Below are 25,188 nucleotides of genomic sequence, written 5' to 3' on the forward strand. Positions count from 1 at the left end.
CACCTGCTGTTCAAAACCGGGAACTGCAGCATCACTAACTCTTTAGCGCTGTGAGGCAGAGGTCCCCAAACAACAGGTCACGACCGGGTGTCAGGCCTTGGAAGAGTTGCTACCGGGTCATGAATACTGTCTGTCTATAGATATAACACTCATTTATTCAGCGATTTGCCTTTTGCGAGCCAATACTACATACAGTGTGATTAAAATTTTTTTAATATTTGTAACAGCTCGTAATTAAACATCCCTTAAAAGGTTTTTTTTTTATTGGAAGATATAAGAAAAGATCAAGTGATAATGGAGCGAAAGGGAAAAAGATAGCTTGTCTCATTGTCTCATTGTCTAAACGAAAGAAGATTTTCCAAACAAAATTGGTTTGTGGTGGACAAAAGGTTGGAAATTCCTGCTGTAGACAAGCAATAGAGGCAGATTGGGGCAGGAACCACATTGCCCCAAGCTCTATAATTAATGGTGTGTAATTGTGTATTGCTTTTTATGTCAAATCAGGTAAAAAAAAAAACCTTGCAGACCTTGGTTTAGAGCATTGAATTGAAATAAAATGTATCTTCAGTGTATAATGACATCACATTATCAGATAATGTACATTGAATTTGCCATTTTTCATATGAACAAAAGTTCATAAAGTATAAACAAGATAAGTTAGAAAAATGCAACTACTCAGACATTATTAAATTTATAAACTGTATGTGCAGAGGTTAAATACAAACAAAAACAAAACTCAGGTCACATAAAACAAATACAATTCTAATGTACATTTAAAGAACTGAGAGTTGAATTTGTATAATTCCAAGTAGGATATTGATTATTTTAGTAATCAAGTTTTCTACTGATTATTCCAACGATTAATCGAGTACATTTAAGACGTAGAGCGATACTAAATATACAAGAGAGAATAAGACGGGTTTCTAAAAATGAACCTTTTTTTTTTTTTTTTTTTTTTTTTTTTGATAAATTAATTATTTTTTCTCCTCATTTTTCTCCTCGCTGTTTTCTCCCAGTTTCTCCAATGCTTTTTATTCTACAGCGTCGCCTGTGTTTACCTGTCCAGAGCACTCCAGAATTTAGCGGGTGGTGCATCAGTAATAATTATCCATGGGGAAACGCAATGCTCCATGTGTAGTTAAATTGACTAAACCCATAATTTTTTGTATTTGAATTACTCGAGTACTCGAGGAATCATTTCAGCCCTAATTTCATGTACTTAACCTGCTCTACCTTCCTTCATTGCTGTTCATTACTTTGCTACCTTATTTGACAAGGTCTTTTTAATAAAGAAAACGGTGAAGTAAGAACTGTGAACAAAAATACAATATTACCTTTATATATTTTTTTATCACCTCTGGTAATTATATCAGTATGTGTTGATTGGTGGCTAGAATCCGAAGCTAAGTTAGCTAACTGTCTGTTAACATAACTGGTAATAGAATGTGCTTTTTCACCAATTCTGTCGCCCATGAGTTGGCTAGTTATGCTTATTCATATGGTTAGTAATATGACTCAAAGTAAAGGAATAACTGTTATATTAGTGAATTAGTATCTACTATTAGCTGGTCAAATCTTGATATGATTAAGCTAACCGACTGTGAAATGCGAGTGCGTGTTTGTTACACAGCAGTTACAGCATAGTGAAAGCCAAAAGAAGAGGCAGGCTATTTGTTCAAGATATTATAAAAACGTCATTTCCAAAAGATTTGTTGAAAACAGAAACTCTATCAAACAGCATTTAATGGGGCATTAAACGCCCTTAAACAAGCCATGACTGGAGTGATTGAAATGTAAGAATGAATTTTATCTCATTGGCCAATAAACTAAAACTAAAAAAAAATTAACAGCATGCTGTTAAAATAGCCCATGAAGGCCTTACATGGCCTAAACAAGCTCCTGTGTTAAAATGAAATGAATAATTATAATTATTATTATTATTTTTTTTTTCTTGGGCCATCAAAGTAAAAAATCCAAGCCCCAATATCACAAAGCTGCCATTTTTCAGCACCAGGGCACCGTACTTCATCTAATGTAAGTCGGTAAATGAGTAACAAATCTAAACAAAACAGAAGACACATCAACCTACAGTTTGCCATTGAATTAAACAGGTGCATCTCAATAAATTAGAATATCATTAAAATGTTTATTTATTTTAGTAATTCAATACAAAAAGTGAAACTTGTATATATTATATAGATTTATCACACACAGACTGATATATTTCAAGTGTTTATTTCTTTTAATTTGAATGATTATGTCTTATAGCTAATGGAAACCCAAAATGTAGTATCTCAGAAAATGTTAATATTGTGAAAAAGTTCAATATTGGAGACTCGTGGTGTCACACTCTAATCAGCTCATTAAATCCAAACACCTGCAAAGGTTTCCTGAACCTTTAAATGGTGTCTCAGTCTGGTTCATGCTGCACAATCATGGGGGAAGACTGCTGACTTGACAGTTGTCCCGAAAACGATCATTGACACATCCGTTGATGCTTTAGAGCACTTCATGCTTCCCTCTGCTGACCAGCTTTATGGAGCTGCTGATTTAATTTTTCAGCAGAATTTGGCACCTGCCCACTGCCAAAAGCACCAAAAGATGGTGTTGGTGTGTTTGACTGGCCAGCGAACTCACCAGACCTGAACCCCATAGAGAATCTATGAGGTATTGTCAAGAGGAAAATGAGGAACAAGAGACCAAAAAAATGCAAATGAGCTGAAGGCCACTGTCAAACCAACCTGGGCTTCCACACCACCTCAGCAGTGCCACAGACTGATCACCTCCATGCCACGCCGAATTGAGGCAGTAATTAAAGCAAAAGAAGCCCCTACCAAGTATTGAGTACATATACAATAAATGAACATACTTTTCAGAAGACCAACAATTCACTAAAAATGTTTTTTTTGATCTTATGAAGTATTCAAATTTTTGGAGATATATAAATAAATATATAATAAACACTTGAAATATATCAGTCTGTGTGTGATGAATATATAATATATAATATCTGTATTGAATTATTTAAATTACTTAAATAAACTTTTTAAGGATATTGTAATTTATTGAGATGCACCTGTATAACTTTTCGAAGAACAAACTAACAAATGGACTGTTTATTACATTTTCTGCTACCAAAAGTTTTAGGTGGATGTGAACAATAGAGCTACATAGCTGAATGTGATATGCAAACTTGGAAAATGTGGTATTTAATAAGGGGTGTGCTAGATAACTAAATTATTATAAAGAGTCATTAGCTAAATTATTCTTTCTCGCTCTCTTCCGCTCTTTCTTTTTGTCTTTCTGTTTGTTACATATATATATATATATATATATATATATATATATATATATATATATATATATATATATATATATATATATAATGTGTGTGTGTGTGTATCTGTGTGTGTGTGTGATGTATATATTAGTTGCCAAGTTACGATGATTCAATTTACGATTATTATTTTTTTATTTTACGATGACGATCCCGACATGATGAATTGTAAAATTATTAAAATTTTTACATTTACATGCAAACGTAGCAGCGTATACGTCCCCGCCATGCGAGACGCCTTACTCTCACCCAGTTAGTTGTCTCAGTGTTAGAACGTGTGTTTTTGGTATTTCAAACCCCATTCTTAACTCTTGTCTCTCTCCATTTTCTCGGCATTGCTGGACACTGAAACAGAACATGTCTGGCTCCACCCTCCCCTCGTGAGCTAGTGCTCGTCCACACACCCACTGCCACATACGTATATACTGTAAAGTTTATACGTTATTGTACTGGAAATTGCTCTGTTTTTCTAAATGATGTACTGTAATTTGTAAGTTATTACTTCCCCATGCCATTCTTTAAGTCTCCTGGGATTTATTTTATTTTATTAATGAGACCATTTTTATCAAAAATATAAATAAATAAATATAAAAGAGGCAAATTAAAACCTCCAAGGCAACACACATTTATTCACGACGTCCTTTCTTTACTCAGATATATTAAAAAAAAAAAAATGTTTAAAGAAAAAAAAAAGTGAATCACTAAACATTTGTTCTAATTATGCGCCAAGTCTCAAATCAAGCACCAATTTCCGCCATGATGCACAAATCTGTCAATTAAAGCTTAAACTATGGAAACATAGCAGAAGTTCCGTTTGGTGTCCTGATTTACGTTTTTCAAAGCACCATAATTACTTGAAAACATTTAAAAGAATATTTTGTCTTCATGCTCTATGTTGAGTTGGTTTTACTAATAATAAACATGCAATTGCATGAAGCATCTATATTTGTCCGTGTTGATTAGAGTATTAAAAACTCGAAAAGTATTCATTTAAGGTACAATTTAGAACAGATAAAAATGTGCGATTAAATTGCGTTCATTCACGAGTTAACTCATGACAATCATGCAATTAATCGCAATTAAACAATTTAATCGATTGATAGCCCTAATTTATGCACATGCATATATACACACTGTTCAAAACACATGTCGATTGTAAGAATGAAACTATAATTAAATCATACAGGTTTTTATGGGAACAACTATACATTCTTTTTTTGTTATTAGTACAGAAAAAAAGTTGTGGAATTTTAAAGTTTATATTTAAAGTAAAACCAGAAGCAGAAATTAATTAAGCAAAACAACACAACAGGCTAATTAAATTACACACGTAACTCTGAGGTGTGCAGCCTGGGGATTCAATTACATACATCTATCTCTGTCCATGGGTTGTATTCCATCACACTCCCACACACAGAAATATAGACCAGAGTAAATGAGAAACAGGTGCAGTCCATTACCCATTTGTTCTGCATAAGTTTTGCGCTCCTCTCCAGCAGACTCTTGGCTTCTCCCAAGAGACACCCAGAATTATTGTAATCTGAATTGAAAAACATAAAGGACAAAAAACCCCTGTTACTTCTGTTAAGCATTTATTTCATTCTGGACCTTTTTATTTTATTTTTATTTTTTACACAATAGGCTTCAGAATAGTTACTATCTCTCAATCGAACACCCCTGATCGGCTCACAATTCATCTTTTCACTCTCTTTTTAAATTATCCCTCCATCTAACGTACTATACTTGACAAGTATTTCTCGACCTAACTTTTCTGTCTGCATTGTATTTCTGCCTCAGTTTCCCAGACATACAATCAATCCAAGATTCACATTGAAGGAGTGTACAGTATGTCTCATGTCATGCCTGTCATTTCAAGCCTTCAGTTCGTTCAAAATGTTTCAACTGTGTTAGTGTACAAGTTTCTGTCAGCAGGAAAAGCAACAGCATACATTGATTTTAAACTGTTTTGGCAACTACAGCAGTCGATTTTAATTTATGAATTTAGATATATAAATATTTCTGACTTCTTTCTGTTATGAGGAGAAGAATTAATCTATGACTATTTTTTCCTGAGATTTTCTCCCTAATTTAGTCTTGGCCAGTTCTCCCTCACCCTTCAGGTTTCTACAACCCTGAAGGGGTGAAGGCTTCCTCTGAGCCACCCAACCACATCTTTTTCAAACTGCTGCTTATGCTGCATCATGTGGCAGTGTAACATAAGAAGGAAAATGCTGTACTGTATACCCTCCTATACAACCATGAACTCACATATGCTAATGAATAAAGAATTTCACGATCTCTGGATAATAACTCTTCTTTTGTGGCATTTGGGATTCGGTATTTATTTAAGTATTTATTATGGGCATAACTGTACACGTATTCGTATCGAACAGGGCTTTCCGTACGGTGCACATGTGTATCGAATTGAATCTGAGTTACCTTATGAACATATTAAGAGTTGGACCGCAAGTGTGTTTAGTCTCCACCTCTCAATTTAGGCGCTGTGTCACTGTGGCTCCTCACTTCATACCGGAAACACGATTTTGTTTTGCGCATGCACGGAATCCCTGCCACTTCCTGTCATCGCCAACGTTTTTACAACAGTCGGTGATCTGGATTCTCTTGTGTTTTTTTTTTTTTTTTTAACAGTTTCTCTTAAAAGGAGAAAATCCGGATAATTTTGCATATCGAAGGAGTAACTGAATGAATGATGGAGGGAATGAAGACATTTGTTAAAGTATGCTGAAATAAGTAGAACAGTTCATTAAAACATATCTTTAAACAATTTTATACACATTTATATACACATCTGTATTATTGAAATGGGGTTAAATTATTTAATAACATTTTTTCATTTATTGTATTTAATACATTTAATGTGTGCCAATTTAATCAATTATTTAATTTAATCATCATTATAAAAAAAAAAGTGTATGGCATTAAATATTTTTATTTATTTATATATATATATATATATATATATATATATGAGTATATATGTATATATATATATATATATATATATATATATATATATATATATATATATATATATATATATATATATATATATATATATATGTGTGTGTATATTTTTTTATTATTATTATTTATTTTATTTTTTTATTTTATTAAAGCATCTAATTTAAAATTGTTTTGAAAATGTAAACTGTCGATGTTTACAAATGTCAAAAATAAACTCAAGCAGTTTTATGTTTTGCATTTCTTTCCCCAAACTGCACCAAAATTGTACCAAATAGTGACTTAAAAATCGAGGTATGTACCGTGAATTTTGTGAACCGTTAGACCCCTAGAGTTTATATACAAAAGTTTGAGAGCTACTGGAAAACCCCTTCCTCAATCATCTCAAGAGAAACAAATTTTTTTCATTTTTTGTGTACGTTTGAGTGTCATATTCTTACAGAAAACAATTGAAAATCAATACTTTAAACCAGAGTGCAGTGTCCTATGTGAGCTGGATAATCAGATCTTCATTACGAAACCCTGAGAGAACCTCTTCTTACACACATACAATATAGACAAAAGTATTGGGACACCTGACATTTCTAGCCATATGTGGTTCCTCCCCGAACGTCTTTAAGCACAAATGTGGAGGCACACAATTGGATATTTAATTGTATTTGTAAAAACAAAATTGTACCTGTTCCAGCATGACCATGCCCCTGTTCACAAAGCAAACTCCAGGAAAATATGGTTTATTGAGATTGAGTGAAACATCTTGAGTGTCCTACATTAGAGTTCTGACCACTATTGAACACCTCTGGGATGAAACGTTTGTCCATAAAGTGTGTGTACGCACATGTTTGTTTGTTCGTATATATGTATGTATGTGAGAGCATTAACTAAAACCTCTTCACCTGTGTTGTATTTTGGTATGATGGAAAATGTTTTCTTTCAGGTTTGTCTTTCGTTATCTTGGCCTTTACTTTATATCCCTGAGAGACGCAGAATTTTCCATCAGTTCTTTATGGCATTTCTCTCAACACAGACTTGGAGTCTCCACTTTTGTGGAAAGTTGTGTCCCGTGCCACACAGCTCTAGGCTCAGCGTAACTATGAAAGTCTCAAAATGACTCAGGCTTTGCCAACTTGAGCTGGCAGTGCAAGAGCCATGTAGATCAAATACAAGACCACCAACTAGCTGTCTTACATGGCTTTTCCTTTGTTGTATGGAGGTTTTATTTATAAAACCATATTAAAATGTTGAACACTAACATTTTAGGAGATAATTTCCCCCCTCCTTGTCTGTTGATCAATAAAAGCATATGCATAGTTTAGCTCTATCTCTGTCTTTTTTTTTGTTTTTTTTCTCTAGTGTTGAAGAGTCAAGGAGCCTTTTCCTGTTCTTCAGAACCCTGAGGTCATATTCAGAAAGATGCAAGCAGCGAACTTGTACATTCCAACACTTTAAGGTAAGAAATAATTGTAGGGCTTGAAATAATCTTTCCTTAGGTGCTTTTTAAGTGCAGGGGTATAGTAGTTTAAAATCTAAAAATGTGTGTTTCAGACAAGGTTTTCGATTTATTTTTTCTTTGAGAAACAAATCATTTCTGTAATGCATAAAGAAGTAAAGCCAGGTTTCTGCTCAATCAGATCTGCTTCTGGAAGGGAACTTTGGAAAGACTGCTTTCAGACACTTTGGATTTTAACTGCACACATAGCGATCAGCTAGTAAACAACAACCAGCCAGAGAACTGGGTTCTGTTGTCCATTCAAATAAAATGGCATCCCTTTGTGGTCTCCTCCATAGAAGACACTACAGATCTGCATTGTGTTATGGGAAAAGATTGAGGCAATTTAAAAGCATGATTTAAGGTTTACAACTTACACAACAGACAGATCATTTGCTCTATTCTGTAGTGATTGCAAGTTGAAATCCTGACTGTGCCATAGACATTGTTTGTGGGGCCTAAGGAGAAAAATTGACCGTCTATTCTACCCAGTCACAGCAACACGAGCCAATCATGGGTGTCTGTGTGCTCATGCATGTGGAATAGGGCACACAATGCTTTCTGCCCTGTAACGCAGCATGAACAGCAGTATGAAAATGTGCATTATTCTGTCTACTTCGGTTCAGAAGCTGTTTTGGAACAGGGGAGAGTTGAGTGAGATTTGAATGGTGACCAACTCGCGGAGAGAAATGGAGAAAAAAAAAAAAATTTGAAGGATTTAAATTAACAAAAGCGTGTTATTATAAACTATAAACTATGTAAAACTTTTATTTACACCGTGAAGGCAGAACAGGTGTTATGACAGGTGAAGTGAATAACACTGATTATCTCTTCATCATGGCACCTGTTAGTGGGTGGGATTTATTAGGCGGCAAGAGAACATTTTATCCTCAATGTCGATGTGTTAAAAGCAGGAAAAATGGACAAGTTTGGCAAAGGCCAAATTGTGATGGCTAGACTTCTGGATCAGAGCATCTACAAAACCTGCAGCTCTTGAATGTGAATACATCAAAAAAATGAAGCAACTGTGCATTTCTTTTTTTTCGACATTTGGTCAGTAAAACCAGTTCAAATGATTCACTGCAGCAGAGCACTACTGTAATAAATAGGTTTGATACGCTGGTGGTAGACCTCCTGTGTGTTTTGTGCAAACCATTTTAGTTCTATTCACACATCTATACTGGAAAATCACATCTATACTGGAAAATCACAGAGAAACTGCACAGGCTGTGCTCCCCATCCAAAGTACCCTGTGATGCTCTGAAGACATTGGAAGCCTGTTCAGATGGAAGCATGAGTCATGAGCAGGAGATTTACTGATCATCTTCCTGTTCTGTCTTTCCAGTGCACTGCAGGAACCAGGACAAACATTGGTGTGTGGCGTTAAACACAGCTGTTTAAATTGGCTGTTAAGAGGGTTATACTGTGAATCTTAACCAGTCAGTGAAGAATTCAATCATAATAGTTTCAGAACTACTTGCTACTGCATGTTTCTGCAAGAAGCACATAGCTACACTATATGGACACCTGGCCATAAGATTAATATTTGCAATTCGAACATCCCATTTCACAGTTCATCTCCATTTACTGTTACAATAAGCTTCACTCTTCAGGGATGATGGTACATTAGATTTTGGAGTGCGCTTCAGCAACAAGGTTTCGGGAAGAACTACATATGGCTGGAAAAGTCAGGTGTGTAATATTTTGTCCTGTAGGTTACATCTGCCTCAGTAAAGTGGGAGGCATGTTTTCAGACATGACTACAGAATGGCAAACGTCTCAATATAGTGCTCTATGTAGTAAGTAGAGTGTTTCGGACATACAGTTGGTTGCAGAATAATTTCTGTTTTGGTGGAGGCGTAATATAAACCCTGGTTGCTGTGGTGGTACTTTTAGAGTGCTGACTTTATTTCTTTTGCTAATTCCACCAAAGACAGGCCTCATGACAACCACAGCTTCGAACAAATGCAAAGAACACTAATTGTGAAGCAAATGAAAATGGTGATAATTCAATCGATTTTAACATCATTGAGTAAATTAGTGTCAGTTTCTAATAGATTGATTTTAATTTAACCCATGACTGACTAACATGACTGAATAAAGCTAATTCTCTTGACGAGAGCTGTAAACAAGTCGGAAAAAGGCCAGGAGAGAATAGAGAACCATAGAACAAATTAGTGTCTGTATAGTACTGGTTTAACCCAATCTGACCTGTACAGTATAAACGAGGAGTGTTGTAGTTCTTTCTTTCGCTAGTCCAAATATAATTCGCTGTATTACAAAAACAAATGAGACCAACATGCAACAGCCAATCAGCTTTCTGTTATTGGCACAAATCTCTCTTGGATTGTACCACAGACATAAAACATATTTTATGTTAAGTTTAGCGCTACTTGACTTGAATATATGAATTTATGGCTTGGTTGAGGCTAATTGCTAACAACATGTGTGTGTGTGTTTTTGATTCATTTTATTCTTAATGGTTTTAAGAAATTGTTTTTTTAAATTTGACTTGGTAAAACCTGCAAAAACCCTGTTTTTACAGATAACAAAGGGGACATAGGCATAAATATTCTGTGTCTAATACAGTATATTAGAGATGAAACTAAATAATGTCTATGCATTTAATAAATAACTATGTGACTGTTTGGCCAGCAAACATTTGTTTGGTAGCCTTAACTTTCCTGGGGCAGGACTTTGAATGTTCCTGTCTAAGAATCATGGTTATAATCAGATATGCTGCACGACATTATGCCATTACTGTTGCCATTTGTTATGGCGCTGAAATGATTCCCTTAAAATAATATTCATAACGATATTCATTTTCACCACCACTGCCAACATGGCTCCTACACTGTGTATGAAAGTTTTACTACCAAGTGGTTATTTAGTATATTTCAAAATTTCAAATGAGGACTTTTAAACTATTTATTGTTTCGAGAAATGTTCCAGTTATTGCACATCATTTATTAGTCGAATAGTCTTTAACAATCCACTGAGGTTTTAATTTTGTAAAATATTTAGTTTTGCACATTCCTAGCAGTAACTCAATTTTGGAAATGTTTGGGAAAATATCCCCTACTTCTTCTCTCGTATTACTTTTAAAAAGTTTTCAATCAAAGTCTATGAAGTCTGATTGTTTGACAAGTGACTAATAACTGTTTGGTAAAATGCTCAGTCTATTGCATTTCTTTGGCTCCGTGTTTGTACTCTGCACAACGGCAAACTTGAATCTATTCAACAAGCAAAAAACAATGGGTCACAGGTTATTGCGATATGAATATGGAGCCTCCTGTTGTTGTTTGGAAGTGCTCGAGGCTATGCAAAAACATCTTTGGGTTCTTCACTGCCACAATCAAAACATTTTCCAGAAGACTTTTAGAGAATTTTAGAAGTTGTTTATTAGGTTTGAAGTTTGTCTGCAACGTTTATGGAAATGCTAGAAATGTGGAATTTGTGCTGCAGTTTTGTAATGGCAGGAGTATTGCTGTCCTGGAATCAATTCATGTGTTTTACTTCGAGTAATTGATTCATGTGTTTTAATATCCAGAGTCTTTTAAAACAATCCATCTGCAGATTTTTGGCAAATTAAAATAGACTGGAAGAAGAGCTATTTTTGTAGTGGTCTCTTACTCTAAGCTGTCAGGGCAGGATAGTGCCCTCTGTATGTCTACTGAAGGTCACACAAATTGTGTAGCCCACATTATAATTTATTATATAAAGTTTTCTATAGAAAAATCTTAATAGAATGGCTCCTGTTTCTTTTTTTTTTTTTTTGATTAGTTGAGCTTTTTAAAGTTTAATAATGTTTAAAGCACATTTAGCTAATTCTGCCTGATGGTATACAGTAGATTACTGGATATATTAACATTTAAATACTACTACGCTTTATTAGTCAGCTGATTTTAGCTCATAGCAAATAGGGCAAATGGTTAAAGTCATAGACAGAATATGAACAAATATGGTAGCTGGAATCCAGCATCTCTGCAGTGTTCTTTTTCTTTCTGGAGCTGCGCCTAAACAGAAAGCAGCTGCCTTGATGCCATTCTGCTTATGCATGTTAGTCAAAACCAGAAATTCAGTAAGGAATCAGTTTAAGCCCAGGAGCACTGTTGCATAAAGTCATATTCAAGAACCCAATCAATCAGATGAATGCTGGCACGTTCTGCATCAGTCGCCATTCAGAAAGCTTAAACCTAGTGTACAATTCAATACTTCAACATCTTTTGAGAACATCTTCAATATGAACAAATATACATAATATTTCACGTTATGAGATTATGATAAATATTTAAGGATTCATTGTGAAACTTTAGGTGACTGCTATTTCTTGTGAGCTCTAGTGAGCTGTAGGCAAAAGATCTAACCAGAATTTTTGAAAGTATTCTGTTTTGTCTGGACTGTACTGTCTTGCCTGGAGTGCATAAAAAAGGCAGGCTGTTGTAGTTGGGAGGAAAAAAATAAAAGTACACTATTACTTCCAGAACACATTCACAACATATTTTGTTTTCCCAAGGCAACTCTGCTTTTGTTCAGGATTTTTTAAAGAGGGTCCCTGATGTGGCTAATGCAAATAACAGGAGTTGTGTCTGTGCTGCATGCTACTCTGGGCACTGGGGGAAAACTTGGGAAAAGTCATGTGACCATATCTTTTTGTACATGGCTCAAGCTTTTCCAGACCTCTTCTCTGTGCTTTATGGTGTGTATATTGTGGTGGTGGTGGTGTTGGTGGTGGTGGGGGTTTAGAAAACAAATGGCCCAGAACATCGGCGCTTCCACACTACAGAGGTGACTTATTAACCCTGAGGTGGTAGTTTTAGGGGTTTCCAGAGCTTCAGACTAGGAACAAGTACTTAATCTTTCTTTGATAAATTCAGAATTCCTTTCAGCAATGGACTTAATATATAAGCCTCATACATACTGTGTTTGTCATTTTTTGCCAAAACTGTGGATGGTATACATTTTCTGTTGGTTCGTTTGTAAACAATTTGTTATGAAATGTATTATGATAGACCTGCGAGTCCAGCAGACATTTTGTGAAGGCAACTTCCAAGTTTCCTGTACATGACTACTTTGACACTATACCCAGCCATATTTTTGACCATCCATAAATTTTTGATAAGCTATAAATTGATTGACCAGATTGTGATATGTTCAGGGACGAATAAAATCTTTGATATAAAGCAACATAACCTATAATGAGGGACAATTAAAACTTTATTTTGATACTTCTTTTTAACTTATTAATATACTAATATATACTGAACAAAAAAACACAACACCGTTGTTTTTGCCCCTATTTTTCATGAGCTTAACTCAAAGATCTAAGACTGTTTCTATGTACACTAAAGGCGCATTTCTCTCAAATCTTGTTCACAAATAGGAAGCTCTTCTCCTTTGCCAAGAGAATCCATCCACCTCACAGGTGTGGCAGATCAAGATGCTCATTAGACAGCATGATTATTGCACAGGTGTGCTTTAGGCTTGTCACAATAAAAGGTCACTCTAAAATGTGCAGTTTTATCACACAGTACAATGCCACAGATGTCGCAAGTGTTGCATTTATAATTTTGTTTAGTAATATAAACCTTATTAAAATAGACAAAAGGGTTGGTGGACACATGACCACAAGATTCATATGTGCTTTATGTGCATCCCATTCCCTGTTTAGTCCCCATTTGCAGATTTAATGACCTTCACCCATCTTGGAATATGTTGCACTGCACCAATTTGTGGAGATTTGTGCTCATTCAGGCACAAGGGTGTTAGTGAAGTCAGGTACTGATTGTAGGGTGAGGAGGCCTGGGGTGCAGTCTGCGTTCCAGTTCATGTTCAGAGCTCTATAGCAGGCCACTCAAGATCTTCCACTCAAGCCTATGCAAACCCTATCTTCATCATGCTGGCTTTGTGCACAAGGGCATGGTCATGCTGGAACAGAGTTTGTTCTCTTAGTTCAAGTGAAGGGAAAATGGAAAACAACCACATCCAAAAACCACCCTATACAACTGTGTGCCTCCAGATTTGTGGTAACAATTTAGAGAAAACAGATATGGGTGGAAGAGTCAGGTTTCTCAATTCTTTTGTCCATATAGTGTGTATTTTACCTTATTTTTGTACAAGGTTCCTCACAAAATTAAAATAAATATATTTATACATTCGATATAAATACACACACACATGCACACACAGTGGTAATATATTTTTGACATGTGTGACTCTTTATCTTACCTTGGATGGATCTCAGTAATATGCAAAATGGTGCAAATAATACAAAATAAACCTGGATAAAAATAATGTGTTGCTGCTTAGTAAATCTATTTAGCTGTTATTGAAAACTCGATCAGTCGATGATGTTTGGATTCCCACACAGTAAAGTAACTTCAGGGGTTTATTCGACTCAATTCCTCTCTGCGACTGGGATGAATAATGATAATTTAAGACGAGTACACCAAATATTTCTCTGGAATATGGAGAACAGCTTAACATCAATCATCCCCTTGTGAGGCTTTAATATATACTTTTTCTCTCTCAGACAGTTTATCATGTTGCTAATTTAACAAACTTCTGCCAGGCCTAATGGCTATTTCATCTCGCTGTCTTAATGCTAAAAGAGATCGCTAGAAGGGTATGGTTTGTGTCAAAATAGGAATAAAATTCCATGACATGATGGCAATGAAAAATTGGAAGTGAAGTTGCAGAAGCAATATGGAAACCATTCCATTATTTATTTGGAGCGCAGTGCTGCGACAGCTGCCAAATTGGCCAACAGAATGGAATAATGTTAACCCACATTTTCCAGATCTCTTTGTGTGCTCAACCTCAGTTTGCTTTTACAGTTTATATGATTACTTGAACTGGGTTTTCTCTGTCCCATGGAAGGCATTTTTTGCAGTAATGAGTGATGCCAAGACAGCCTGGAGGCATACTTAAGAAAAAGGAAAGGAGTGAGATTTATTAAAATAACTATGAAAAGAAAAGGTATAGCATAATATTTTAATATCATGTATAACTGTACAGCCTACTTGATTATTTGCACATAGGTAGCAATCACATAAATAGTTCGGTTCTATCAAGATAGAGTGACTACATCCTTGTAGACGCATGTACGTATGGAATGAATGCTAATGAGCTTGGCTTGACTTCTTAAACAGTACAAGTGAAAACAGTTCAATAATATTGAAATGCTGCAAGTGTCCGCTTTTATGGAAACCATAAATTACTATGCAGCTTTCAACAGAATTGTTATTGTGTGTGTGTGTGTGTGTGTGTGTGTGTGTGTGTGTGTGTGTGTGTGTATATATATATATATATATATATATATATATATATATATATATATATATATATATATATATATATATAATTACATTTAACAATTACATTTAAGCCACAGAGTTCAAGAGAAATTTCAGTACTTACATAACATAGTAATCAACAATTCACGTACCCTGCTTTTGCAAGGTGACAAACTGGACATAAGACACTTTTCTGTCCATAGTTCTTTTCGTTCAAGGCACAAGATAGGGGTGGGGTGATGGTGGTCGTGGGTGGAAGGGGAGGGTTTTTTTTTTTTTTACGGGATTTTTCAGTGGTACCGTCCAATCGGCAAGGACTGCAGACAAATAAAGTAGTTGGGGTCCTTTGCGAGGATCACTGGGTTTCCATCCATCCTGATCTCATTAATGTTGGGCCGGATGTAGTAGGTGTCATTGCTTTTGCAGAAGGTGTCGGCAGTAACGGTTGTAACATTGTTGTTCTACATGAAAGAAAACAGAATAGTCGGTATGCGCTCAATTAACAACATGGTATAATTGAAATAGTATATATGAATCCTAACATTATAAACTAGAGATAAACTCAAATTCATATACCTGAATGTGAAATGCGCACGCTCTCTGGAATTACTGGAACTGCTTCCAACTCATTGTGGGCAAGATATAGATTTCTGAGTTTGCTTAATTTCTGTAAGAAAGATTCAGCACAAACACTTGCTCAGACTTTAGATTCAAATACTTGACTTAAAAAAAAAACAGTCTGTGCTCATGTATTTAAAAGCAAAAAAAAAAAAGTGCTAAACTCCCGAATGTCCCTGGCTCCCTTTTAGCAGTCTCATTAAGAGCAGTAATGTATTTACATCAGATGAACACAGACTTGACTGTTCAGCAAGCTGTTTTTTATGCTCTGTGCCTCAAACAGATGTCACATGTCTGCTTCTTCAAGAGGCTGCACTGGAACAGTGTTAGGCATTACACAATTCATGGCTCTGTACCTTGAAAGCGTTGGCTTTTACTCCTCTGGTCTTGAGGCGGTTGTGATTGGCATTAAAGGACATGAGCTTGGGTGGTAACATTGGCAGCTTCACAAGCCGGTTCTCGGCGATGGAGAGTTCCTCCAACAACGTCAGCTTCATGAAGGCCCCGTCCTCGATCTCCGAAATTAAGTTTCCAGTCAGATCTATTCTTTTCAGTGTAACTGGCCAATAAACAAATATATTGCACAAGAATTTAGCAATTGCTACGTTACTCAATATACTGTACTAATAACGGTACTGTATATCTTTGTGATGTCTTGAAACAATCTTAATTATTATAAGAATCCTCTTGAGAAGTAGTAGATAAGTAGATAAGCACATGCACTACTTTCTTTCTAACATGTATCTTTGATCTTTTATCACATCAGAAAGACAGTGGTGTAAGACATCTGGTTCTATGATATATGGACAATTTCCCACCTTTAGGCATTTTTTTTTTCTCTGAAATCCTCACAGTTAGATAGATTATTAAAGGAAGTACGCATTCCTACACAGGGCAAAAAAAAACAACAAACAAGCAAAAAACACCACACACGCACCAACATCCCCAAAGTCTTTTGCGGTAATCTTTTTTATCTTGTTGTAACGAGCATACAGATAGGCTGTCTCTTTAGGAAGAGCCGGCACCGATGTCATATCGGGGTCGACTTCCTCACAGTACACCGATCCAGTCAGACACACACACAGCAGACATGTTGGAAGGTCTGTAACATGATGAAACAAGGATATGTTACTCATTTACACTGCTGCTGTGCGAAATATGGATCACATGCTCACTCCCATCTTAAAGACCTGCTATTTGTCAATAAGGCCACTTTGCTGAAACAGATCATGAAATATAATGCAGTTGTTTGATACACAAGGTAATCAGTGATGCCGCTACTTTACCAGAAGCATCCGTTTCTTCAGGTTTGAAGTCATCCGGATCATCAGCAGCCAGGAGAACGCTGGTGTCTATCTGTTAGGAAATGTACAAAAATAATGGAATTGATCACAAGCAGCACTTAATCTATGCAACAAAATGTCAGTCAAATTGTTTTCTGATTTAACAGTGTCGTTTTTTTTAACGGAACAACCCTTTCAAAAATACTTTTCCAGCATGCCTTGGCAGTCACCCTGGATTGTATAGCCTGTCAGGACTTGGAACACTCTAAGAGACAGGTGTGTTACTGCTTCGAGCCCTAACCCCTGGGTTCACATGGAGCCACTAGGTGGGTGGGAGCACTTTAGCCTGAGGAAACTTGGTGTTACAGTGCTGAGTAATCACATTTAATCCACCAAGCACACAAGCCAAACGCTGGATCCCATTGTTGGAACTGAATTTAGATTAGAGCCTGTTCCCAATCAATAGTGTTTATTTTAACACAATACAAAGTCTGGTTTCGAAAATCCTGACTCAAGGAAGTGATTTCACTGTACAGCAGAAAGTAAACAGTTTTACAGATGTGGCATGCAGCATTGTAAACCAGAATATTCTGTTTAAACACAAACATTTACAAATTTTGTACGACTGCATTTCTTCTGACTGAATGCATGTAGCTGACAATCCAAGCACATGGCAAAAAAATAAATAAATAATTTACATGCAAATGTGCATACAAATATAACTGTTGAGGATCCCAAACACAACTACTGACCAATCACTTATATTTTAATACCTAAAAGATAAGCTAATGCTGTATATTCATATTTAGTAATACAATGTTGTTCATTGTTTTGAACATATTTATAAAGTTTGTGCTTAATAAAAAAAGTCATCAGCTGTAAACATGTAAACATGTGCATATGTAGTAAAAATGTAAATGTACCTTTTCCATCCAAGTGTCCAATTCAGGCTCTTCAAACTTCAGTGGATGCTCCATTGAACCTAGCTGTTGCTCTGTCCCAGAGATTAATATCACCCATGACGCAAATATAAAGGTAGTAATAAGCATTCCCGGTCTGGTCCCCATCGTTTGTGTGCAAGCTCCGGGATGTACTTGTTGCTCTGATACAGACGTTACACAGCAGCACACGCAGCGGTTGGCTATTTTCTCGCAGCCTGAGAGTAAAACGTGATCTGTCAAATCAGTATTTAAAGCTACATGTGGAGCTGCCAAGGGATTCTTAAGCAAGAGTTTATGGAGCAGACTTTAACCCTTTGCATTCTCTCTGCGCCGGCTGAGCTACTGCGACTTCGACGGGGCTCTAGTCATGTCTGTGGGCTGTTCTCTATTTAATCACCTCGAGAGTTGAAAGCTGTAAAACGTCTAGTCACTTGTGTAGTGCTGTAAAGTGCTGGCAGATAATCTCATTTGTTTAGTAAAGGGGCATATTAAATGGGAAGTCTTTTCATTTTTCATTTCTTTCTCTAATGTAAGCCAACGTTCGTTTTGGCTCACTGTTTCCGCATCGCGATTGAATTTATTGAATTAAGAGATATGTTCTAGTGGTTTGCAGTGTAACGCGAGAACGAGAAGTTTCGGATTTAATAAACCGTCCGACTCGCTATTCATCATTGCTCTCTGTCACACAACATAAATATTATTGCTTTAATGGCGTATTTTGGTATAAAGCGGTGCATTATTAAATCATCATCCTGTGCAAATTTGGAACTGAAAAGGGAATCAAGTGTAGCAAAATCTGCGGGAGTAGTGTGTTTTAATAAAAGCACATTCAAACAAAACAAGGTTAATAGAGAACATCTGACTGTAATCCCCCTTCGTGTACCTCGAGACGAGAGGAGAAGGGCCCCTAGAAATAAACATCCAAGGGATGGAAACAAGTGGACTGAAACCAAAGTCTGCTACAGGTGTGTTAGCAATTATAAGAACTTGTAAAAATTTACTATCCGGGAACAATGCCAAAGTACTGGAAAATGTCTTCTCAGTCGTTGTAGTTGCTGTAGCTTAAATAAACAAAACAAACAGGTACCTAGTACATTTACTCTTAAGGAGCTCCATGACAGCTGCACAACAGCATTGATTTGCACAAATGAAAACTTGCAGTGTCAGGGCTTTAAAACTTCAGAAATAAATATATGGCAATTAAATCTGAGGGTTTTTTATTTATAGATTGCACAGACCGAACCACTTACTGTATTTTCCAGACTGTTAACTGCAAGAGTATACGATACCCCTTAAAGTCTGCTTAAAGGATCATACCAATATTTACATTCTTTGGCTCAATAAGTCACATTAACCAGGTTGTATTTTTCAATGTTTGTATTTTTTAAATTGCACTTCAGAAATAATAGCTAGTGAAGTTTAATTTAGTTTTTTGAGAGCAACAAAGTATAATGTCTGTAACCCTGTACTGCCTGCAAGATTCCAGTGTACATTAACTGTTTGTTGTGTTGTATGATCCAATCTGGGCAATAGAATGCAAGAGCGTTGTAGTTTACCTTTTGTGGACCATTTAAGAAAAAATCCTAATATGTCTGTTTGCATATAGGACCAGTTGCTGGAGTTTTGGGAGAGGTACACTGTCCCATTCCTCAACAGTCCTTAATCTTTTTTTTTTGTCACTTATTTGATTTCATGATGTGCCAGATGTTTTCATTTGGTGAACGGTCTGGTCTGAAAGTTCAGCATCTGGACTTCTACTAAGAAGCCATACTGTTGTAATGCAGTATGTAGCATCATCTTGGTGTAATAAATCAAGGCCTTCTCTTAAAAAGATGCTGTCTGGATAGAAGCAGATGCTCTAAAACCTGTATATACCTATCAGCATTGATGGTGCCTTACCTGATGTGCACAAGGCTTATTCCAAAGGCACTATTGTACCCCCATACCATCACAGATGCAGCTTTTGAATTGTCTGGAGAATGTGAGATCCATGGTTTCCAAAAAGAACTTCACATTTTATTTTGTCTGACACACAACAGTTTTCTACTTTCCTTCAGTCCAATTTAAATGAGCTTTAGCCCAGAGAAAATGACAGCGTTTTTGGATCATGTTCACATATGGCTTCTTCTTTGCATGGTAGAGCTCTAAGGTGTTTCTGAGACCATGCAGTGATTTCCATTATAGAATCATTCCTATTTTTAACACAGTGCCACTTAAAGACCTGAAGATCACAGGCATAGAGTATTAATTTTCATCCTTGTCCTTTGCATACAGAGATTTCTCCAGATTCTTGGAATCTTTTATGACATTATGCACTATGGAAGATGAGATATTCAAAGTCTTTATTATTAAAGTGATTGTTCTGAAATTGTTTCCCAATTTGTAGATGCAAATTTGTAGATTTCATAGATTGGAAACCTTTGCCAATCTTTACTTCTGAAAAAACTCTGCCTCTCTAAGATGCTCTTTTTATACCCAGCATCAAATTCAAAATGAACATAGTTTTTTTTTTCTTAGATTTTCTCAATTTAAACATGTTTAAATTAAAGAATGTTTTTATGGCCTATTGCAGGGGTGGCCAACCAGTCAGAGACCGAGAGCCACATTTTTTACTGTGTTACCGCAAAGAGCCACATCATACACATGGGCACACATGAACATCACCCATCCCTTCCTCTTACACACACACACACACACACACACACACACACACACACACACACACACACACCTCTGCTCAGCCAGATTTATTGTAAATGTCACACACCAACATAATGACAGAAATTGACTCCTACAGTTGTAAGACCACAGGACAGTCATTTTCAACAATGAACACTGTGTGCACTGTCTCACACACACAAACTCTCAGTTCAACCAAGTCCACAAACAAAAATATAATAATTTACAATAGCGTTTTTCTTTTACTATGCATGTTACTTAGTGGGACTTTTGGCATCCTTGCCTTGAACAATCCCCTTCAAATCTGCCTCGTATTCCGTTGTTGCCACTCGAAGCAATTCTTTCACATGTGTGTCAGTCAGAACAGATCGATGCTTTGATTTCACGTGTTTCAGTGTAGAAAACAAGGACTTTGTTTGTTTTTTAATGTGCGTGTTCACTTCGCTTGAGTTCAATACGGTATTTTCGTCAAATGCACATGTGCGTGAGATGAATATACCGCAGGGGTGGGCAATTAATTTTTAAAGGGGCCACATGAGAAACCTGAATTGTGTCAGAGGGCCACACCAACGATAATATTTTAGGGATGCACCGAAATGAAAATTCAATTCAAAAGGCAATGAAATCCATAATTTTTTGTGTTATGCCTTTTGCCTCGGCACCATCACTGGAAAACTTTCCTGCCTTTTCAAAAACGTCCACTACAGACGGAGTACGCATGCTCGGATTGACTTTACTTTTCTGCGCCGCGTTCTTCTCATATTTAGAAGGAAATAGGGATGTTTGGATTTCATGTGATAAATTAAACTCGATTTGGAGAAACTCTTTGCAGATACACCCCCCTCTTGAAATTTCAGCATTGCATGTTTTGCAAATCGCTCTCCACACACCGCAGACATGTTGCTCTTATCCAGATAACCGTGTGCTGCTGCGCTTTTTTATTGCGTCATTGCAATTGTGTTTCTGCCGTGTTGTTTCGGTGATTTAGGTATTTCCGAAAATTCTCGGTGCATCCCTGTAATTTATGATTGGCCTCATGCCAAGGTCTGATATACCGCAAACTTTCCCAGTAGGGGCAAGCTCATTTAAGTCTTAAAAATACCGTATTGAACGTAAGCAAAGCGAACACGCACAATAAAAATCAAACACACAAAAATCGATATGAACATAAGAGCCGCATGAAACCAGCCAAAGAGCCGCATGCGGCTCGCGAGCCGCGGGTTGGCCACCCCTGACCTATTGTGAATAAAATATGGGTTAATACAATTTGCAAATCATTGAATTTTATTTCAATTTACATTTTACATCATGTCCCAATTTGGAATTGGGATTGTACCCAAGGATTAGGAGTAAATTGAGAATATAGTCTGCTACCACAGCTTTTCATTTAGCTTCTCTTCTAATTACTAGTGCATTATTCAGAAATGCTCTGGATAAATATAACACGTTTATTGTTTTACCTAAAAATCGTAACTCTTAAACCCAGATTTTTGCTGGTGGTGGTAAAATTAATAGTGGATCTATATGAGCAGAAAAAATGTGTTTTAATATAAAGTTTTATACCATATTGGTTATTTTTATTTTAAATGTTACCTTTTAATCCACTGGTTTAGAGGATAAGAATAAGTTATTTCAAATATTTACTGTGTAATTAGTAGTGGTGTTATTAGGCATGGGACTACATGTTATTGTCTTGAATATTGTGAGACAAAATGCTTTTAAATGTACATTTATAACATTTGGCATATGCCCTTATCCGGTTTAGGGCATTGTTTAAGGGCCCAGCAGTCCAAGCCTGGTGGTGTACTGATTTAAACTAGAGCTGTTAAAATTAACATAGGTTTTTTTTTATTTGCACACATTTAATGCAGCATGCATTTCTGTTTGACCATTGTTATTAAAATTATAAATAAATAAGTATAAAAGAGGCAAAATTAAAACCTTCAATGGAACACACATTTATTCATGACGTCCTTTCTTTACTCAGATATGAAAGAAAGAAAAAAAAAAAAAAACTTTTATATCATTTTTAATCACTAAACATTTGTCTTACTGATGCGTTAAATTGAAAATCAAGCACCAAAATCGTCCATGGTGCACACATCCGGCCTTTAAAACCGTCCGTGTGGAAACATAGCAAAAGTTTTATTTAGTGTTCTGATCTACGCTATTTAAAACCATAATTACTCTAAAACCTTTACGAGAGTATTTAGTCTTAATGCTTGATGTTGAGTATGTTTCACTAATAATAAACATACATTTACATAAAGTATCCATGTTTGTCCATGCCCATGTTGATTACAGTATTAAAAAACTTTCTAAGAGGTGCATTTAGAACAGATAAAAATGTGCGATTAATCACGAGTTGACAATCATGCGATTAAATGTTTTAATCGATTGACAGCTCTATTTTAAACACCTCCTTATGAGGGAGACAAATCTCTAACTGTTTTGAAGCATGCCTGCGTAATAATTCTAAAAACGCTGTTCTAATCCAAAGGAAGCGTTATGGTGTAAAATGCTTGTTTTTAATGGCACCTAATCTGAATCATTAATGTGCTGTGCTTGAGGTACATCATACAAAAACAATTCAGAAGCATGTTGTGTTACCAAAAACTCCTTTTGATGGGATTTAAATATATATTCCGTTAAAGCAGAATTGATTTCCTAATCTGTATAGTTGGTATATATGACACAGTTGTACATTTCAGTTGACTGTCAAACAGAAGTAGTAGTTCTAATTGCACACATTTGTTATTTAATCTACAATCTTTTAACAATTTTTACTTATTAAAAACATCCCATGAAATAGACATAACACTGTAAAAAAAAAGTTTACAAATTTTGAACATAAACCATTTTCTTACAATTCAATGCATTGGCTCAGTGGTTCAGTTCAAACAGTTGTTGCGTTAACAAGATGAATTATTAAAATGTTTTATTGAAATTGCTTCTGTATCGTCTCATGAAGCCTGTGTATAGGGATGTGTCTCATATTGTGGCTTTAAGCATCATATCATGTATCACCTGTTGCAGTCATAATATAGATAATACACTATGATGAATCATGTATGTACAGCAGGCAGGTGCTTAAATGATCTTTATTGCACAGTTTGCATGATGTCAGGACTATGGCTCTGGATAACAGTTCCCATCAGCCACTGCACAATCACATAAGTGTCATGTAAGTGCAGGGAGCAGACGCAGGTTAAAAAATTCAATACATTTTTTTTAGTACAAACATAAAAGAGCTAATACAAACAAAAACAAAACCCCAAGTAACAAAGAAAATTTACACAAAAACATAACCTGAAGAAGCATTCGACGACTGAGAAACAACAACCATACAAATGTGAAACAAAGAACGGTGTGAAAGGTGAGGCTTATATACAGTGCATCAGGAAAGTAATCACATTGCTTTGCTTTTTCCATATTTTGTTGTTACAGCCCTATTCCAAAATGGATTAAATTCATTATTTTCCTCTAAATTCTACAAACAATATCCCATATTGACAACATGACCGAAGTGTGTTTGAAATCTTTGCAAATTTATGAAAACATTTTTAACGTATGTACATCATATGTACTTAAGTTTTCACAGCCTTTGCTCAATACTTTGTTGAACCACCTTTGACACCAATTACAGCCTCTTTTTAAGTTTGATGCTACATGCTTGGCACACCTATTTTTGTGCAGTCTCTCCCTTTTTTTTTTTTTTTTGCAGAACCTCTCAAGCTCCATCAGGTTGGTAGGGAGCGTCGGTGCACAGCCATTTTCAGATCTTCCCAGAGATTTTCATTCAGATTCAAGTCTGGGCTCTGGTCCACTCAAGGACATTTACAGAGTCGTCCCATAGCCACTTCTTTTTTTATCTCGGCTGTGTGCTTAGGGTTAGTGTCCTGTTGGAGGATGAAACCGTCGCCCCAGTCTGAGGTCCAGAGCGATCTGAAGCAGGTTTGCATCAAGAAAGTTTCTGCTGCTAAAACACATCCCCCACAGCATGATGCTGCCACCATGCTTCACTGTAGGGATGATATTGGCCAGGTGATGAGTGGTGCCTGGTTTCCTCCAGACATGACACTTGTCATTCAGGTCGAGGTGTCTTATTTTCTGAGAGTCCTTCAGGCGCCTTTTGGCAAACTCCAGACGAGCTGTCACGTGCCTTTTACTGAGGAGTGGCTTCTGTCTTCTATAATGCTGCAGAAATTTTTTATTTTTTTTTAACCCTTCACCAGATCTGAGGATCTTCCCAAGAAATATAATGAATTTAATCTATTTTGGAATAAAGCTGTAACATAACAAAATGTAGAAAAAGTGAAGCGCTGTGAATACTTTCCGGATGCACTGTAGAGGGGTGACAAGGAACATGTGACAGTCATGTAATGGTGCAGTGGCTGATAAGCATTTGCATTCTGGTCCATATTCCACATGAAAATTTATGGTTGATATCATATTATTAGTAATCGTTACCAAGTATTTACAAGGGATTTGCAACTGAATATTAAGTGTTATTTATACTTTCGCTTACCATCTAAGTTAAAACATGTAGATGCAAATAACAGGA

The 25,188-nt window shown here is 36.1% G+C and overlaps 2 protein-coding genes across 5 annotated transcripts in view; one reads left to right on the forward strand and one right to left on the reverse strand.

The window, feature by feature from the left end:
• The window catches only part of LOC124402637 (centromere protein P), a 91,087-nt gene that overhangs the window by 7,236 nt on the left and 58,663 nt on the right, over positions 1–25,188 (forward strand). For 2 of the 4 annotated variants that reach the window (XM_046875781.1, XM_046875779.1), the window contains exon 6: positions 7,673–7,769. In XM_046875781.1, the coding sequence (XP_046731737.1) occupies positions 7,673–7,769 (97 nt within the window). Of the gene's footprint in view, positions 1–7,672; positions 7,770–7,950; positions 8,931–17,217; positions 17,320–25,188 lie in introns of those variants that run through there. The other 2 variants (XM_046875783.1, XM_046875782.1) reach the window with 2 other exon arrangements.
• Positions 14,788–18,309, reverse strand: ogna (osteoglycin, paralog a). Its single transcript, XM_046875784.1, has 6 exons — positions 17,928–18,309; positions 17,008–17,077; positions 16,659–16,823; positions 16,078–16,280; positions 15,680–15,770; positions 14,788–15,564 (listed from the first exon to the last, which is right to left on the reverse strand). Exons 1-6 carry the CDS (start codon positions 18,069–18,071, stop codon positions 15,515–15,517), a joined length of 723 nt encoding a protein of 240 aa, XP_046731740.1. The 5' UTR covers positions 18,072–18,309; the 3' UTR covers positions 14,788–15,514.

Source organism: Silurus meridionalis, chromosome 19 (assembly GCF_014805685.1).
Source record: "Silurus meridionalis isolate SWU-2019-XX chromosome 19, ASM1480568v1, whole genome shotgun sequence".
Taxonomy (NCBI): Eukaryota; Metazoa; Chordata; class Actinopteri; order Siluriformes; family Siluridae; genus Silurus; species Silurus meridionalis.

Bases quoted from the DNA above. Each gene is read 5' to 3' on its own strand.
- ogna (XM_046875784.1), bottom strand. From the start codon at position 18,071: ATGGGGACCAGACCGGGAATGCTTATTACTACCTTTATATTTGCGTCA. The intron at 17,078-17,927 runs GTACATTTACAT...ATTTCCTAACAG, and splicing joins TGGACACTTGGATGGAAAAG to ATAGACACCAGCGTTCTCCT. The intron at 16,281-16,658 runs GTGCGTGTGTGG...TTTATTGGCCAG, and splicing joins AAAAGACTTTGGGGATGTTG to TTACACTGAAAAGAATAGAT.